General features: G+C 45.0%; 1 protein-coding gene across 1 annotated transcript in view; it reads right to left on the reverse strand.

Moving 5' to 3' along the window:
• LOC101014176 (C-1-tetrahydrofolate synthase, cytoplasmic) overlaps positions 1-19,637 on the reverse strand; it is a 76,831-nt gene that overhangs the window by 33,158 nt on the left and 24,036 nt on the right. The window contains exons 3-12 of the mRNA XM_031661385.1: positions 17,986-18,045; positions 16,582-16,635; positions 13,922-14,058; positions 13,676-13,776; positions 11,084-11,220; positions 9,146-9,257; positions 3,348-3,472; positions 2,136-2,233; positions 1,772-1,945; positions 306-442 (exon numbers count right to left, since the gene is read on the reverse strand). Coding sequence (XP_031517245.1) covers positions 306-442; positions 1,772-1,945; positions 2,136-2,233; positions 3,348-3,472; positions 9,146-9,257; positions 11,084-11,220; positions 13,676-13,776; positions 13,922-14,058; positions 16,582-16,635; positions 17,986-18,045 — 1,135 coding nt within the window. The remainder of the gene's footprint in view (positions 1-305; positions 443-1,771; positions 1,946-2,135; positions 2,234-3,347; positions 3,473-9,145; positions 9,258-11,083; positions 11,221-13,675; positions 13,777-13,921; positions 14,059-16,581; positions 16,636-17,985; positions 18,046-19,637) is intronic.

Below are 19,637 nucleotides of genomic sequence, written 5' to 3' on the forward strand. Positions count from 1 at the left end.
ATCAGTAGCTATGATTACCTTTATTGTTACTGTGGCAGTGGACTATGAGGGTCAAATAAAAGCACCCCCAGCTACATATCACCCATCCCAGAGAATCCCTGTGCAGTGGCAAACAGTGACAGCAGGAGCTGGGGAGATCCAATGACAGCCTTCATCAAAAGCATAGTCACAGTGGTTTGTGAGAATGACATTTCTGGTGCTGAAATGAGTCGAAACCTCATAAGTATCATAGGTCACGTGGGCCTGGGAGGACTGAAGGAGAAGCAGGTCCCCTGTCATCACCCACGGTCCAGTCTCACTAGTACCTTTTATTCCAAAGGTGGGACCCTGAGATGGCTGTCGCACACATGCAAAGACGTTCTGGTAGAGATGGGCACCAAGGGCTTGCACTAGCCCAATTGTAGTTGTGCTTTTCCCTTCTCCCAGGGGTGTTGGAGTTATCCTTCAAGACGAAAGCAAAAGAGAAAAAGTTTAAAGAATTAAGTGAAGTGTATCTAAATCACTAAGTCACACCTAGCAGACCCTAGAGAATGACTCGTAATCTAAAGATTAAGAAAAACAAAGTGATGCATAGCAGTGTATGCCTGTAGTCCCAGCTATATAGGAGGCTGAGGCAAGAGGATCACTTGAGCCCAGGAGTTCCAAGCTACAGTAAGCTATGACTGCACCACTGCACTCCAGCCTGGGCAACAGAGCAAAACTCCATCTCTTAAAGTAAAAAAAAGAAAGAAAAGACAAAGAAAAAGAAAGACAAAAGCCCTGAAAGACATCTTTTTCAAGAGTCTTAGTTGTAATTTCCAAAAAACTTTAAGAAAAAAAAATGATTCCTGTATTTTAGCTCTTCTTGCTGTAAGAAGCAAATATACTTTATCTTATAGAGACACAGCTATAATTTTAATTTCTCATTTTATATTCAGGCCAGGCACAGTGGCTCACACCTGTAATCCCAGCACTTTGGAAGGCCGAGGTGGGTGGATCACCTGAGTTTGGGAGTTTGAGACCAGCCTGACCAACATGGAGAAATCCCTGTCTCTACTAAAAATATAAAACTCACCGGGCATGGTGGCGCACACTTGTAATCCCAGCTACTCAAAAACTAGCTTTTTAATATAACCTCAGTCCAGCAATAAAAATGAGTGCTTAGTAGATCCATTGAATTAATGAATTTTGGGTTCAAAAAGGTGATTCTGGCCGGGTGTGGTGGCTCACGCCTGTAATCCCAGCACTTTGGGAGGCCGAGGTGGGTGGATCACAAGGTCAGGAGTTCGAGACCAGTCTGGCCAACATAGTGAAACACAGTCTCTACTAAAAATACAAAAATTAGCTGGGCGTGGTGGCTCACACCTGTAGCCCAGCTACTTAGGATGCTAAGGCAGGAGAATCGCTTGAACTCGGGAGACAGAAGTTGTGGTGAGCCGAGATCATGCCACTGCACTCCAGCCTGGGCAACAGAGCAAGACTCTATCTCAAAAACAACAACAGCAACAACAACAACAAAAGGTGATTCTATCTTAAGACCGGGGTTTAAGACCAAACTCTTCCACTTACCAGATGGATAACTTTGACCAATTTTCTCATCTATGATTATCATCTATTCTTACCTACCTCTCAGGATTGCTGTAAGGATCAAATGAGATCAAATATGGGTGAAAATGCTAAAATCAAATTAAAGGCACCTCTACATACATGTGCAAAGTGCAAATGCAACGCCTGGTATGAACGATCAGGACTGATAGGAAGATTTGGATGGCAACATGAATAAAAACCATACCCAGTCACCACCACGTATTTCCCATCAGGCCGGTGCCTCAGGCGCTCTAGTGCTGACAGCAGAACTTTGGCCTTTGTTTCACCATATAATTCTACCTCTTCAGACAGCAGACCAATTTCTCGAGCCAGCTTACCAATGGGCTTCAGTTTACAAGATCGTGATATATCAATGTCACTTTGGAAATATAGAAAATAGGTATTAATGTTTATCCACTGAGTTTAATTAATCCCACAGTAGTAACAACCCCCAACCCAACCCCAACCACCGATGGCGCCTTCAGAGGGAGCATATGTGCACCCACAGTATCTTTCAACTAAAAACGAACAATTCACAAAGTTTTAAATCAGTAAAATTTTATTTTTACCTTGGAACAGGTGTCTTGAGGTTAAGGTTGTTATACTCAATCATCCACTTTCCTGGCTTAAATTTCTCCAGGAAACGCTTGGCGCTCTCTACTGTGCTCTAAACAAAATGAAATAAATGAAACTTAGAAGAGGTGGTTATTTTAATCCTCACCTCAGTTTCAAGCTCCAGGTCACTCCAGTTCAATCACAAAATGAACTGCTTCACACCCACTTATTACCATCCTTCCATCTGAGGTCAGAGTTAACAGGCACCTAACATGCTTTGGGGCTGCTTGCCTGGCCCCTGTCAGCTGGTGCATGTTAGAAAGGCAAAGCAGGCCAGGCGCAGTGGCTCACACCTGTAATCCCAGCACTTTGGAAGGCCGAGGTGGGTGGATCACCTGAGTTTGGGAGTTTGAGACCAGCCTGACCAACATGGAGAAATCCCTGTCTCTACTAAAAATACAAAACTTGCCGGGCATGGTGGCGCACACCTGTAATCCTAGCTACTCAGGAGGCTGAGGCAGGAGAATCAATTGAACCCGGGAGGCGGAAGTTGTGGTGAGCCGAGATCGCACCATTGCACTCCAGCTTGGGCAACAAGAGAAAAAATCCGTCTCGGGCCGGGCATGGTGGCTCAAGCCTGTAATCCCAGCACTTTGGGAGGCCAAGACGGGCGGATCACGAGGTCAGGAGATCGAGACCATCCTGGCTAACCCGGTGAAACCCCGTCTCTACTAAAAACTACAAAAAACTAGCCGGGCGAGGTGGCGGGCGCCTGTAGTCCCAGCTACTCGGGAGGCTGAGGCAGGAGAATGGCGTGAACCCGGGAGGCGGGGCTTGCAGTGAGCCGAGATCTGGCCACTACACTCCAGCCTGGGCAACACAGCAAGACTCCATCTCAAAAAAAAAAAAAAAAGAAAAAATCCGTCTCAAAAAAAAAAAGAAAAAGAAAGGGAAGGCACACCAAAACAGACCTGGCCAAACCGGGGTTGCACTTTTCTTCTTTCAAAGTTATTATATTTCAAAAGAGATTGGAATTATGCCATCCCTACTTTCCTCTATTAATGTGCCTGATCTTATTTCTCTGTTCTTCCCTTCCCTTTTTCTCAATAAATTCACATCTTTACTTAACTTCTGAGTAGGTTTTTGACATTTCTACTTGGGGAGAAAGGCAGCCAAAACTCAATCAGCTTTTCAGAACTCTTACAGAAACTTTTATTCACAAGTACCTGCATGAGCATTGCAACCGTCATGGGCCCTACGCCGCCAGGAACAGGAGTGATGAAGCTTGCCCTCTCTTTGGCCTCGTCGTATGCCACATCACCCACAACTTTTCTCCCATTTGTTTTATCATCTGGTCAAGTGGGGAGAAATCAAAGCTAAGTCTCAGAATTAATCCTGGTGATCAGTTACGACAAAAACTCAGCAGAATTTTAGGGTGTGTAAGTCCCATCAGGCTCCAGTGCCTACTTAACTTAAAAGCTATGGAATGACAGATGCTTGCTATTTCTTAGGGAGAAAATTATTTTACCTGCAAAAATTCCCAAGATGCATAAGTGGTTTTTCAGAACCTGGAGAATCCTTTTGTAGTCTCTCAGGTGACAAATAAAATATCAACTGTTTTTTATTCTTAAAACCAACTACCCAGTATATAATGAGCACCTTTTAAAATGTTAATTTGCCAAAGCCTACAAAGGAAATTTTTTGGGTGCACAAAGCTCCAACTCTGTCACAGCTGCCACATATCGTTTCTACAGCAACTGTCAGCATTTTGTGAGCTCCATGTGTGAGCTGGAGGAACAATTCGACATCCAATTCCAAAGACACAGCTACTTAAATGTATGCTAAAGGCAAAGAATATAATTACACTTCCCTTAAAAGGACACAAGAACAACTACAAATCTTACCAGCAGAGAATAGCTATTCAAGAGAACAAAACCCAGTGATGCATCATTGCTCACTCACACAAAGAACATCCTACACTTGGCTTCAGTGCACTTCCAGGAGGGGCTGGGGGCGGGCCTAGACCTCAAAGCAATAAGGCTCCCAGGCTGCATCTGGTAGTTGTAGCGACATCACCACTTCTCTCTGATCAGATCGCCACAACTGAGAAGAAGCTCCAAGGTGGAGGCAAGAAGCCAGAATTGCCGGGCGCGGTAGCTCAAGCCTGTAATCCCAGCCCAGCACTTTGGGAGGCAGGCCAGGATCACGAGGTCGGGAGTCCCGAGACCATCCCTGGCTAACACGGTGAAACCCAGTCTCTACTAAAAATACAAAAAACTAGCGGTGAGATTAGGCGGTGGCTCGTCTCAAAAAAAAAAAGAAAGAAGCCAGAATTAAAGAGATTAGCAGGCACTTTACGGAGGCAGTGAGAGTAGGATCACAAAAGGTCGCTTAGTCCGAGACATCCTGGCTAACTGCACTGAAACCCGTCTCTACTAAAATACAAAAAAATTAGCCGGGGCGTGCTGAAGCGCCATATGAATCCCAACTTCTCGGGGAGGCTGAGAGCAGGAGATAAAGCGTGAACCAGAGTGAAGACTTTACGGTGAGCAGGGATCCGCCACTGCCTCCAGCCAGGTGACTGAAATTGAACTCCGATCTCAAAAATCATCATGCAAAATCTGAAAGAGGAAGCGGGCGCTGGTGGCTCAAACCTGTAATCCAGCAGCACTGGGAGGAGGCGAAGCGGGATGCAGGAGTCAGGAGATGAGAGACCATCCTGGCTAACACGGTGAAGCTGAATCTCTACTAAAAATACAAAAACTAGCGAGGCGTGGTAGGGCCTGTGAGTCCCAAACTGCACCTGGGAGGCTGGTAGCGGAAGATAAGTGAAAGAACCTGGGAGGCCGAGGAGCTTACAGTGAGCGAATCGCCACTGCACTCCCAGCCTGAGTGACACAGCCACATGAACTCCGTCTCAAAAATAAATAAATAAATAAATAAAAGAGATTAAGCTGTAGCATCAGCTCTTTTATTAAAATTCAGGTCAAACATTGGCTCACCTATGGCCCTTCTTCCTTTACTTTGGAGGCTGGAGTGGTGGATACCAGGAGTCAAGGAGACCCAGCCTAGTGAAACCTGTTCTCTACTAAAAATATTTTTAAAGCGTGGCGGCGTGAAACTGTAATCCCGACACTTTGGGAGGCGAGGCAGGATCAGGCGGTCGAGTTGAGACCATCTGGCTTCTTTCGCGGTGCGAAACCCGTCTACTAAAACTCAATAGCGGAGAGGTGGTGACCTGTGAATCCGGCTACTCGGGAGGGCTGCAGAGGCAAGGAGAATGGCGTAAAACCGGGAGAGGCCGGAGCTTGCAGTAGGAAGCTGAGATCCGACACTACACTTCCAGCCTGAAAAGGCTGGCGGGAGCTCTGTCTCAAATAAATAAATAAAAATCAGCTGGGGGTGGTGGCAGGCACCTGTAATCCCAGCTACTCAGAGGCTGAGGCAGGAGACTCAGGAGTCAGGAACCTGACTCAGGAGGCAGGAACCCAGGAGGCAGAGGTTGCAGTGAGCATTGCACTCCAGCCTGGGCAACAAGAGTGAAACTCCAGCTCAAAAAAAAAAAAAAAAGTTAGTTCTGCAGCTCCTGTGGGCTCCATATTAATCTGAAGTCCAAAATGCAAAGAAGGCTTAACACTACCTATCACAAGTTTGCTGAGGGCAAAATGAGAAAATGTGTACATTACTGAAATTGAAAAAGCAACCTCCAAGCGCGAGAGTTTCTCTTTCCACCACAGATACGTAAGATATTTTTTATATGGAGTAAAAGGAGCTGGTAAACACAACTGACTGGGATGGTTTCAGGTTTCTAAAAGATTATAAAGCAGCAAACTATGGCAGAACATTTTCTCTCACAGCCCCTAGAGTCATTTCAAAATGCCAAGGAAATATAGGTAGAGGTTTGCCCTCTGTACAAGTTTCAATAGTCTTTCACATGTAGTTAGCTTGAAATACCTGCTGCATCTATTTCTATGTGTTAATGTTAGTCATTTTCGTTTTCCCACAGATAAGAGATACATATCTTGACTACACGAGTAAACGCAGCACTGGATGAGTTCAGTTTTGCTCCTAAACCAAATACTGTCAGGGTTGACGAGGCACTGCTAAATACGCAGTGCTTCGTGGATAGGATGATGTGGTCAGTGGAAAAAGCGACCACTGCTCAACCTAAGTATATGACCTCAGTAATGAGCAGACATTTTGGTTATCTACCCCCAGCCCCAGAATTTCTCTTTCCTTGCCAAATTACATGTACAAAATTCAACTAAAGATCCAGCTGAGGCCAGGCGCGGTGGCTCAAGCCTGTAATCCCAGCACTTTGGGAGGCCGAGATGGGCGGATCAAGAGGTCAGGAGATCGACACCATCCTCGCTAACACGGTGAAACCCCGTCTCTACTTAAAAAAATACAAAAAACTAGCCGGACGAGGTGGCGGGCGCCTGTAGTCCCAGCTACTGGGGAGGCTGAGGCTGAAGAATGGCGTAAACCCGGGAGGCGGAGCTTGCAGTGAGCTGAGATCCGGCCACTGCACTCCAGCCTGGGCGACAGAGCGAGACTCTGTCTCAAAAAAAAAAGATCCAGCTGAGCCCTGACTCTTTTACATTTAATTTGGGGACCCTAATAATAGAGGCCAGTCCAGAAGCAGCTACACTGGATAGGTTGAGACTGGATTGGAGTAGGGTGGGGAATCTGTTCCCTCTTTTTAACCCTTCCAAATAAAACACTATTGATTTGGCCCTTCTCAATTTATCTTTAGTAAGCCAAGCAGGAAGAACACTTTTATGTGTTTCTCTGGCTAATACTTTCTGCCCTGCACTTGAATCTTTAAAAATATTCCTTCTTTGGAAAAGGTATACACACCTTGATTCACTCTTAATTTGGCAAGTGACTTACAATGTTATCCCTGAGCGGACCATGCAAACTATTTAAGTAATTAAAATATGAACCAAGAAGTAGCTCGGTGGTAGAATATGTTGCTTCTAAAATGAACATATGCAAATATCAGTCTTTAGGTCCCGCAGCCCATTTGCTGGTCTATAACTGAGTGATTCTGCCATCCTTTGGGGGACACTATAACATTCAGCTTTATCAACATTCATTTGCCTATATGCAAATTACCAGTAAAAACACTGGTGACCAGGAGGGAAGATACTGCTTTGATTTTATTCATATTTTATTGTCTATGTAAGAAATTAATGTGAACAAGATGGCAAGTTTCATGTTTAAGTCAACATTTCCTACCTATCTGCAAGACTCCAGATCCCCACCCAGGTTTTTCTTCTCCATCTCTCACATGTAATCCAAAAAAAAAAAAAAATGCCAAAAGCAGAAATATGTTACAGAAGATGCAAGGTTTTAAACAGACTGAGCTTGAATGTCATATCGCAAGTATTCAAAGTGCGGAGTTGTAGGAGAGCAATTTCTTTATCGCCTGTTAGATAATTACACTACAAGAAAATGAGTGATCAATTATGAGCTACTGTCTTAAAAGCACGGTGGGGAGAGTGGGAGGGAGGTTAAAAACGGTGAAGGCTTGACAGTGACTAATGTTCCTGGCAGCTCAGCGTCTACATCTGAAACTTGAGATGGGAAGGGAGAAAAAAGGCTATTCTTGCTATAACTCCCTTCAACAATTCAACAGATATGAGTGCCAGTGGTCAGATGGCAGGAGGCTGGATGTGGCGCCACAGTGACCACTGCCCTGAGGAGCTATCTAGGTAGGAGAGCACAGGATGCCACACGTGAGACACATACAGTAAAAGATACAATACACATGCTCTGTGGGAGAGGAGGGAGGGAGAGAAGGAAAGATCATCCCTTGGTAAGGGGAAATCAAACAAGGTTTGGAAGGAATAACGGACATGACAGGGAGGAAGAAGCTGAAGGTGAAGGTCAAGTTGAACCTTATTCAGTTGTGCAGCCCAAGGCCTGGCATTGTGCTTGATACACAATAGTTGCTCAGTTAAAGATAGTTCCTTTCTTGAATCTATGAGGACGCATACAAGTTTTGCCGTATTGTTCTGTGAAGTTTTCTGTCTGAAAGAATAGCCCACTCCACTAAGAATGCAGGGATGGGAACTACAAAGGACAAATGAGGCATGTGCAGGGAAGAGAAAGTGGTCCACTTTACAAGTTGAAGACAGGTATTCACCACACGCAAGTGCGATCACAGGCTGCAGAGGTCACTGAAATTAGTGTGAGGCTAAGGAGTCTGGCAAGTAAGAAGGAAGAGGCTCAGAGGTCCATGTCCAAAGGTGAACATGGCAAGGCGAGAGCATGGGGATAGATCTGAGTGGGAAGCAGCGGGAGGGAGGGATACCTGCAAGGAAGTTATCACAGCCTGTCAGCTGAGAAGGTAACACTCAGTGGTGACACTGAGAACAGAGGAGACAGAAAACAATTCCTAATATTTAGAGACGGATCCAATATAGGGAATGCTTGGGAGGGAAACTAAAAGGCTGCAGACCTGTGGGAAGGAAGAATGGTGGTACTAACCAAAAGACGGGAGTAAGGGGTAACTGGGGGATGAGGATGCCAAGTATAGTTATGGACATGATTAAAAGGCTAGATTTATCCTCTCAGCCTAGAAAAAAACCCAGGTCAAATATCTTCTTGTAAAGCCTTCCTCTTGGCAGAATGAGTCCTTCTTCTGGACTCTGATAGCACTTTGCAATGATTATACTGTGTTTTAAACCCATCCAACAACTTTGCTAAAATAAAGGGTGATCTCTACATGAAGATAAAGTGATATATCCCTCCTGCCCTCCGTCTCACTTTCTCCCTGGACAAAGTCATCTTGGAAGCTGTACAGCACATGATTAAAATCACAAGCTCTGGCACCAGACCTGCCTGCAAGTGGCACCTCTTCTATCTACTAACTGTGCACCCTTGGGCTAGTCAGTCTCCCTAAACCTTAGTACTACAAGCATAAAATTAGAGACAAGCTTCTCTCTCAGGCTTCATTTGATGACCTAGACACCATCCTCAACACCAGAAGCCACCTTCCTCCTCCAGCAACACTCACCTGGGACATAATTGATTCCACAGTCGATGACTATTGCCCCAGGTTTGATCCACTCCCCTTTAACCATTTCAGGCTGACCAGTTGCAACCACCAGGATGTCACCTTTATTTACCTAGGGGGTAGGGGATTTGGACATCAGAAATGAAATAATGAAATACACACCAAAAAAACCCAGAAATGAAAAGGATATCCCTGAGCTTTGTATTAAATTCTTAACTGTCATAGGCTATTTCATAAGACACTGGGTTAAGGCCTCAAATGTAAGCCACGCACTGTTTCTGACAGCCCTTCACATGCCATGCTCATTTCTACACATGCCAAAGAGCTCCCTTTCACCAGCCATTTTACCCAATAGGGAAATCAGTGTGAACCTGCAAGGCAGAGAGGCAAACAGGCTTGGGGCCCTGCGTGTTATAATGTCCAGACACTGCTTCTTCTCCTACAGAATATGGGGCTACCACCTTCCACAAAGCACTACTTTGGGAGGATTAAAAGAGAAGGTACTAGACCTCTCTCCTGCTCTCTCCCCACATTTAAGAGACTGCACTGTCAACAGGCACGTGTGCACGTGTGCATTCTTGGGCTCAGGAACCTGATGCAGGGATCTAGAACAAGCTGCCGTAGGTATTAGCAGACTACTGCCCACAACTGCCTCTGGAGCACCTCCACTCTGAGGCCACCACTTTTACATACATGGGATCTGGCTGCCAGAGGTCAGTCTGAGTGCCTGTACTGCTAATCTTTGTCCACCACGAGGCAGACTAAGGTAGAAAGTACTTGGTGAGAGGTCAGGCATGTTGGGTCATGCCTATAATCCCAGCACTTTAGGAAGGTGAACCAGGAGGATCGCTTGAGCCCAGGAGTTTGAGTCCAGCCTGGGCAATGCAGTGAGACCCTTGTCGCTACAAAAAGCTTAAAAATTAGCCAGGCATGGTGGTACATGCCTGTAGTCCCAGCTACTCAGAAGGTTGATGCAGGAGGATCACTCAAGCCCAGGAGTTCAAAGCTGCAGTGGGCTCTGATGGACTGCCACTGCACTCTAGCCTAGGCAACAGAGCAAGACTCTGTCTCTAAAGAAAAAAGACAAAGGCCGGGCATGGTGGCTCATACCTGTAATCCCAGTACTTTGGGAGGCGGAGGCAGGCAGATCACCTGAGGTCAGGAGTTCGAGACCAGCCTGACTAACATGGAGAAACCCTGTCTCTACTAAAAATACAAAATTAGCCAGGTGCGGTGGCACATGCCTGTAATCCCAGCTACTCAGGAGGCTGAGGCAGGAGAATCACTTGAACCCAGGAGGCAGAGGTTGTGGTGAGCTGAGATCGCGCCATTGCACTCCAGCCTGGGCAACAGGAGTGAAACTCCGTCTCAAAAAAAAAAAGAAAGAAAGAAAAAAGAAAAGAGAAATTACACAGAACAAACTCTGTATAAACTTGGGCACGCTTTTAATTTTATGTTTTTTTTTTTTAAATAATTAATTAATTTTTTTTTTTTTGAGACAGGGTCTTGCTCTGTAGCCCAGGCTGGAGTGCAGTGGTGTGATCATGGCTTACTGCAGCCTCAACCTCCTGGGCTCAAGCAATCCTCTTGCCTCAAACTCCCGAGTAGCTGGGACTACAGGCATCTGCCCACCCCATCTGGCTAATTTTTAATTTTTTTGCAGAGAAAGTGTCTCACTATGTTGCCCAGGCTGGTCTCAAAAACTCTTGAGCTCAAACAATCCTCCTGCCTCAGCCTCCCAAAGTGTTGGGACTAGAGGTGTGAGCCACCCCACTCAGCCTTTAATTTGAATTTGCTTTTTCATCTTGTAAAAATGAGATGATGGGGTTAAATGAGGTCATGAGTATAAAGGACATGGCAGCATCTGGCATTTAGTGTGTGAAAAGAACACCCACCCTCCCCACCGTAACACCTTCACCTCTCCCCTGGACTCCCTACCTCCTCATTCAGATTGGCAGTCTTGGAGTGGCAGGTGGTCACTGTGGCATTGTTCCACAGAAGCAAGTCATGCATCGGGGCCCCGACAATTTTACTGCGCCCGACCACCACAGCATGCCTTCCGGCAATCGGCACCCCTGAAAGAAAAGCCAGCCTGCATCAGAGCTGGAGGATAGAAGCTGCCCTCATTCACATGCCACGTGGAGAATTCAGAATAAGTGCACAAAAACAGGTTCTTAACATCAAACAGAAACCTTCCCAAAAACATTCCTTCTTTGGCAATAATATTCTCAACTCTAGGGTTTCAGCTATAAATTGGGACTTGTACATGTGTCCTTCTTGTCGTGGGTTTTTGGGAGCAGCTTAAGCCAAGATCATTCATTGAGTCATAAGGGAGTGGGAAGAAAACCTACACTCAAAGAAAAAAGAAACCCTGACATACAGCTAATCAGCCATACAGAAGAAGATATCAGATTAAATTACATGGGAAAAATAGTTAAAACAAACAGGTTGGAGAGATGTGTAGGAAATTAGATTAGTATCAGTAATTCTTTCCAAATTTGGTAAGTTTGTTTATACAGTTCCTCACCCAAATTTCTCTTTTGGCTTAGGGCCTGAGCCATAGGGTTACTTGCAGGGAAGTGATAAAGGGGAAATTTAACTGTGGCAGCAAGCTTTCTTTTTGCATCACAGCATCCATTTTTCTGGCAATATACCAACGTCCTTTTTAGGGCTGACTCATACTCTACTAAAGACAGCCTGAGTGAGTATCCAGTAGTGGACAGGTGACCATATTTCTTCCCTCAGCTGATAAGATCCAATCCCATGACTGTTAGGCTTAAGGATGGAACCAGGCTGTAGGTGTCTGTGGCCACAAAGTGGAGCCCGAGAATGAGCTGTCCACAAAGAAGAAAGCAGAGAGAAGTTGATGACTTCATCAGAGTCCTCAGGGCAGTCAAGGCTGAGGGCAGTGGACCCTTGGTCAAGGCAGGTAGGGTTTAAATTGTGCTTCTTGTATAAAATCGTTTTTTTCAGGAAAAGATAAACTCTTATAATAATGTTAACATCATGAACATCTAGAAGTAAGGACCACGAACTTTTAAAAGGTAACTTTCTATACTTTTTAAGGATTCAGCAGAAGAGTTAAAGCTGCATCAGGGCAAATGATAGCATCACTGTCAATAAGAGGCAGTGGCCTTCAGGTGCTGTCCTCGTGGGATTTTTTTTCTTTTTTAAGCAAGGCACTACAATGTTTGCTAAATATGCTGAAGAATATACATTTAGGCCGGGCGCGGTGGCTCAAGTCTGTAATCCCAGCACTTTGGGAGGCCGAGATGGGCGGATCACGAGGTCAGGAGATCGAGACCATCCTGGCTAACACGGTGAAACCCCGTCTCTACTAAGAAATACAAAAAATAGCCGGGCGAGGTGGCAGCGCCTGTAGTCCCAGCTACTCGGGAGGCTGAGGCCGGAGAATGGCGTGAACCCGGGAGGCGGAGCTTGCAGTGAGCTGAGATCCGGCCACTGCACTCCAGCCTGGGCGACAGCGCAAGACTCCGTCTCAAAAAAAAAAAAAAAAAAAAAAAAAAAAAAAAGAATATACATTTAACTGTAGAAATGAACTGTCAAAGCTTATGGCTTGATTGACCTTTTCTTGCCAACCACAGAAAATTTTCATTTATGCTGGCCAAAACTTTCCACTTGAAACTTCTGACCTACTTCTTTTTACCAGGACCCATTTCCTTGTAAAAAATAACCTCTGCTAAAAGTACTCATAATGAAATTAAAATAGCAAGGTGCTAACTAGTAATGGGACAATATGGCCAACTGTACAGGAGACCCATTTCCAGCCATCTGTCGAGTCCTGGAACTACTGTGGAGATTCAGTGCCCATTTTGGGGGTGGGGGGAGGTGGGACTTTTCACTTCATATTCTTTTAAACTATCCAAATTTTTATTACTGTATAGGTTATTTTTCGCAAAAAATAAATTGCTTTCAACTCAGATAACTCTGAATTCAAATCTTGGTTCCATTGTCTCCCAGACAAGTTACTTGCTCTCTCTGAGCTGGTTTTTGTTTGTTTGTTTTAGAGACAGAGTCTCACTCTGTTGCCCAGGCTGGAGTGCAGTGGGGTGATCTCAGCTCACTGCAACCTCCTCCTCCCGGGTTCAAGCAATCCTCCCACCTCTGCCTCCCAAATAGCTGGAAATACAGGTGCACACCACCCTGCCTGGATAATTCTTTTGTATTTTTAGTAGAGACAAGGTTTCACCATGTTGACCAGGTTGGTCTCGAACTCCTGACCTCAGGTGATCTGCCCGCTTCGGCCTCCCAAAGTGCTGGGATTACAGGCGTGAGCCGCCGTGCCTGGCCTGAGCCTATTCTCTTAGCAGTTGAACAGTAACAGTACCTACTTCATAGAGTTTCTGAGAAAATGGAGAGAAAATTTAGGTAACATCCTTACTAGACAGGCCCTTCTGCCAATCAAGTCCATTTATTTATGGCCCACTATGTACCTCCTCTATGCCACCACATGTCAAGACCAGGCTTCAGGAAATGATGCTTTCTTGTTGTTTGGTTTGTTGTTTTTACCTGTCTCTTTGATGAGTTCCAAGCATCCCTTAGGCGTACAAGGAATGAAACAGTCATTGAGGTCACCTCTAGCAAGTTTCCCAGCACTGATGTTGGTCAATCTAAAAAAAAGTGATGGAAATAAGAAGGAAATAAAGGCAATTAGGTGTCTTTACTCTTTAGAAACATTTATGCTGTATTCCCCAAACAGAAACATATTATAAATGAAAGCATGCAATGAGACATAGGAAGCCAAGCCACATTTACCCATCCACATCCTTCTCGGGTGCAATAGCATTGATCACTTCTTCAGTGTTAATGGAATTCTCTGAATCAAAAGGTAGCTGCACTAAGAACCCGTGTATAGTAGAGTCTTCATTCAAAGATGTAATGTACTTGATCACCTAAAAGTAATACCACATATAATTTGTATATCACATAGAAATCAAAAGGTAGGAAGAAACACTTTTCAAGGCAAAAATTAGGTTGCCCTATTTCCCCCCCAACAGTTTAATTATAGTTCTTTCAGAATGTACCTTCCCCTTGACTCCTGAGCAGAACACCTGTACTTAACATAGAATGCATCCCCTAGGTGTCTGGTAAGAAGTCCATCAAATAAAAGAGCTAAATGGCTGGGCGAGGTGGCTCATGCCTGTAATCCCAGCACTTTGGGAGGCCAAGTCAGGAGGATTACTTGAACCCAGGTGTTCAAGACCAGCCTGGGCAACACAGTGAAATGTGATCTCTACAAAAATTTTTAAAAATTAGGGCCAGGGGCTGGGTGCAGTGGCTCACGCCTGTAATCCCAGCACTTTAGGAGGCTGAGGTGGGTGGATCACCTGAGCTCGGGAGTTCAAGACTAGCTTAGCCAACGTAGTGAAACCCTGTCTCTACTAAAAATACAAAATTAGCCAGGTGTGGTTGCACATGCCTGTAATCCCAGCTACTCGGGAGGCTGAGGCAGGAGAATCACTTGAACCCGGGAGGCGGAGGTTGCAGTGAACTGAGATCGTGCCACTGCACTCCAGTGGTGAGCTGAGATTGTGCCATTGTACTCCAGCTGGGGCAACAATAGTGAAACTCCATCTCAAAAAAAAAAAAAAAAAATTAGGGCCCGGTGCGGTGGCTCACACCTGTCATCCCAGCACTTTGGGAGGCCGAGGTGGGCCTCCCAAAATATAGAAAATTATTTTCTATAATTTGTACCGTACAATACAATAGCAGTTACTGGATCACTTGAAGCCAGGCGTTTGAAACCAGCCTGGCCAACATGGTGAAACCCTGTCTCTACAAAAATACAAAAAATAAGCCAGGCATGGTGGCACGTGCCTGTAGTCCCAGCCTCTCAGGAGGCTGAGGCATGAGAATCGCTTGAACCCAGGAAGCGGAGGTTGCAGTGAGCTGAGATCATGCCACTGCTCTCCAGCCTGGGCAACAGAGCAAGACTCTGTCTCAAAAAAAAAAAAAAAGGGCCAGGTGTGGTAGTTCACGCCTATAATCCCAGCACTTTGGGAGGCTTGGGTGGGCAGATCACTGGAAGTCAGGAGTTTGAGACCAGCCTGGGCAATATGGGCAACTAAAAATACAAAAATTAGGTGGGTGTGGTGGCACATGCCTGTAGTCACAGCTACTCAGGAGGCTGAGGCACAAGAATCGCTTGAACCCAGGAGGTGGAGGTTGCAGTGAGCCAAGATCGCACCATTGCACTCTAGCCTGGGCGACAAGAGTAAAACCCTGTCTTAAAAAAAAAAAAAAAAAATTGGCTGGGCATGGTGGCTCATGCCTATAGTCCCAGCTGCTCAAGAGGCTGAGGTGGGAGGATCACTTGAGCTTAGGAGGTTGAGGCTACAATGAGCTATGACCACACCACTGTGCTCCAGCTGGGGCAACAGAGTGCGACCCTGTCTCTAAAAATATAATACAATACAATAAAAAGAGCTAAGAACTCTAATAACTTATTACAGCAATAATACCCATGTTACAATCATCCAAATCAAGATGTAGAGCAGCAATGTCCAATCATCTTTTTTGTGATGGCAGAAATTTTCTGTAATTTGCACCTTACAATACAATAGCAGCTACTGAATCCTTGCAAAGTGGCTAGTACAACTAAGGAAGTGAATTTTTAATTTTATGTCATTTTAATTAAATTCAAATAGCCTCATGGGGCTAGTGGCTCCCATACTGGACAGCACATATATGGAACATTGCTATAACCTTAAGAAGTTGCTTTATCCTCCTACTCCTTTAGCGTTAATCTCCCACCTACAGGCAACCACAGTTCTGACTTTAATCACCACTAATTTGTTCTGCCTATTCCTAAACCTCATATAAAAGGAATACATATTTGGTTTTTAGAATGCAGATAATTACAGGCCAAGGATCAGTTTTAATAAACACAACAGATGATTTGGAAGCAAACAGTACTACAGTCACACTTTGAGTACCAAATATTCCTCCCCTGGGACTGCACCATCTCCTTTATGGGAGTCTGTGAAGAAAGAACACCTGGAGGTGCTGGGCATGGTGGTGGCTCACACCTGTAATCCCAGCACTTTGGGAGGCCGAGGCGGGTGAACCACCTAAGGTCAGGAGTTCGAGACCAGTCTGGCCAACGAGGTGAAACCCCGTCTGTATTAAAAATATAAAAATTAGCCAGGCGATGTGGTGCGCGCCTGTAATCCCAGCTACTTGGGAGGCTGAGGCAGGAGAATCGCTTGAACTGGGGAGGCGGAGGTTGCAGGGAGTCGAGATCGCGCCATTGCTCTCCAGCCTGGGCAACAAGAGCGAAACTAGCTCAAAAAAAAAAAAAAAAAAGTACCTGGAGGTCTTGGGTAAATGTGTCAGTCCCCAAAGTCCCCCTAAACCAAAACCAGAGAGGAAACCACTTCAGCTTCCCTCTTCACAATCAACTTATAAAAACTCACCTCAGATTCTGTGGTTGTTCTTGGTAACTTAATGTGAGTGGCTTTGATCCCAATCTGCAAAACGGACATTAAAAGCAGGTAAATGGCAAGACAACTTGAGATACTGAACCATTTCTTTTACAGACATGACTAACAAACAAGGTGTTGGTCATCATTTCACCCTTATATGTTCTGAAGAATGAGTCCCTCACTTCAACCCATTCATCATTCGCTGGTTAATTGCCACTACGGCACTTCAGCAATGTCACGCTTGCTATTCCTTGAGAAAGGAAATTAAATCTTGGGACCCCAAATTCATTAAGTCAAAGGGAAAAGCCAAGCTGGGAACTGGGTCATGCAAATCTGCCTCCCCCTTTTTGGTTCCTAAATAAGATGTTACAAGATGAAAAGCTACATGCCTCCCCCATATTTTGCCCACAAGGAAATTCCTAGTGAGCTGCAAGATCTTTATGATGTTTCTGTTAAAATTTCACCATGGCAATGTAAACCGATAGCTTGTCTTTACAGGTGCAGCCACCCCCAGCCCACCAGACACAAATGTATATCTGATTGTTCCCCTGCCCCATTTTGTCTATGTTATCTTACATAAAATGCAGATTGCCTGCATTTTTCCTCAGCCCCACTTGTCTATATTATCTTTTTTTAGGGGGGGATGGAGTTTCACTCTCGTTGCCCAAGCTGCAGTGCAATGGCATGATCTCAGCTCACCGCAACCTCCGCCTCCCAGGTTCAAGCAATTCTCCTGCCTCAGTCTCCCAAGTAGCTGGGATTATAGGCATGCGCTACCACACCTGGCTAATTTTTTGCATTTTTAGTATAGATGGGGTTTCTCCATGTTTCTCAGGCTGGTATCGAACTCCTGAGCTCAGGTGATCCACCTGCCTCAGCCTCTCAAAGTATTGGGATTACAGGCATAAGCCATGGTGTCCAACTGTCTATGTCATCTTATGTAAAAAATGCAGATTCACTTAGCCAAAGTCATGAATGACTATTTTTCCCTACCCACCTCTTACATGAAAATTGTGTACTTCTCAATAACCTGCCCTTTCCTCTTTAAATTTGGAGAACTCGAAATCATCTTCAGAGAAAGGCATAGACCTGTCTCCCAGGTGTGTCTTTAATTTTGGCAAATAAATCTCCTAAAATGATTGAGACTTGTCTCGTCACTTTTCTCAACTGACATCCTGCTCTTTGGGAAGAAAATCATTAAAGAGAAAACAAAAACTCAAGGGCAAACCAGAGGTCACAGGTCTAACTCACCCATTTCTGACTTGCAAAATAGATAAACTAATGTCTCCTGTGGGTGATAAAAGTTTACACAGGGAGGAACAAAAAGGGCAAGGGGTAATTGATAGGACCCAGGTGGAGGTGGGGGAGGGTGATGGCATGGCTGTTGGGGCTTACCTCTTCAGCAGCCTTCAGCTTCACTTTTATATAAAGATTGGAATCATCTCTGTTGCCAATCTAGAATAATAAATGCATGCAAATCAGATGATTAGGGAAAGGCAAAGTGCACAGAAAAGCTTCTACAATTTTAGTTTTAATAAAAGAAATGTTTAATCATGCAACTCTTGTTGCAGAGAACTTACAGGAGTATAGGGAGGCTGTGGGGGCAGGAGGGATTATGTGAACACAGATGGTGTTACAGCCCCTCCCCTAAACAAGGCCCACGTGGTTCTCACTGCAAAACCTCAAACAGAAAGAAGAGGATATCTGCATCTGCACAGGAAACTAAGCAAGGATGCTGCAGGCCTACCAGAAACATGTGGGATTTCTGCTGCCATACCAAAAAAAACAGAGTATGGAGGGCTGAGAAACTGTCATCAGGCAAGAAAAATGCCTGAGAGGCAGGAGCACCCAGAGGGCACAGTCCACACCCTCTCCCCCACCCCCAGGGGCAATGGAAAGCTCCCTGGCCCCTCCACACAGAAAATAGAAAGGAGGGTGGAAGGACCTCACTCTAGTTTACACTGAATAAACAGCCAGGCAAGACAAAGGGCAATCTGCCCGCCCCAACACAGAGAGAAGGCCGGGTGCAGCGACTCAGGTCTGTAATCTCTGCACTTTGGGAGGCCAAGGGAGGAGGATCATTTCAGTCCAGGAGTTTGAGACCAGTCTGGGCAACATAGCGAGACCCCCATCTTTACAAAAAATTAGCCAGGCATGGTGGTGCACGACTGTAGTCCCAGCACTCGGGTGGCCAAGGTGGGAGGATTACTTGAGCTCAGGAGTTTTGCCATGATTGCACCAGTGCACAGTGAGTCATGATATTGTGCCTGGGTAGCCTGGGCAACAGAGAGACCTTGTCTCTTTAAAAAAAAAAAAAAAAAAAGAGGGAGAAACTTGTAGTGCAGACGCCAAATCCTTTGAACCACCATGCTGTGTCTCACTATGTTCCCTCTGTTTCTTTAACCATGAACATATTTATAGTTTATCATTATAACCATTTATTTGTAAAATTTTATTTTACTAATATTTTTTCATGCTCCAGTGGTTGGTATTTCTCCTTTTCAAGGTTGATATATGCTACCATAAGTTGTGTTTCTCCCAAAATTACAGAGGGTATCACAGAGGGAAAGGTGGTAGGTCCCTTCATATCAAAGATAACTGAAGCACAGCTCCTTTTAACAGGACCATGGCAAAGAAAGAAGCCAGCTTTTGTGACAGAGGATTTTCTGACCTTGTCATATTGATGCTATTACTGGATGCTCCCCTCAGATCTCAGGACATGGCCGGAATCTTAGCTTCAGTTGTCCCTTATACAGACAGTTCTCAGTTTTGTTGTGCTAATTTGAATCGCAAGAGCCAGAAGAGTCCTTTGAGGGGAATTCTACTTTTTTTTTAATGGATTATTTGTATCTAAGTACATTAGATGCTTCCCGTAGGGACTTCCCTAGACCTTTAGTGCCTCTCATGTTTCCTCTTTGGTCACTTTCTATGTATGTTCTTTGCCCCACCACCCAACCCTTACTGGTGCAGTTACCAGATTTGATACATTCTGGAATTTTTAGATCAAAGTAGGAAAGGAGGTGGTTCTAAATAAAAAAGTTTTTTTT

This window comes from Papio anubis, unplaced genomic scaffold (genome assembly GCF_008728515.1).
Source record: "Papio anubis isolate 15944 unplaced genomic scaffold, Panubis1.0 scaffold142, whole genome shotgun sequence".
In the NCBI taxonomy this organism is placed as follows: domain Eukaryota; kingdom Metazoa; phylum Chordata; class Mammalia; order Primates; family Cercopithecidae; genus Papio; species Papio anubis.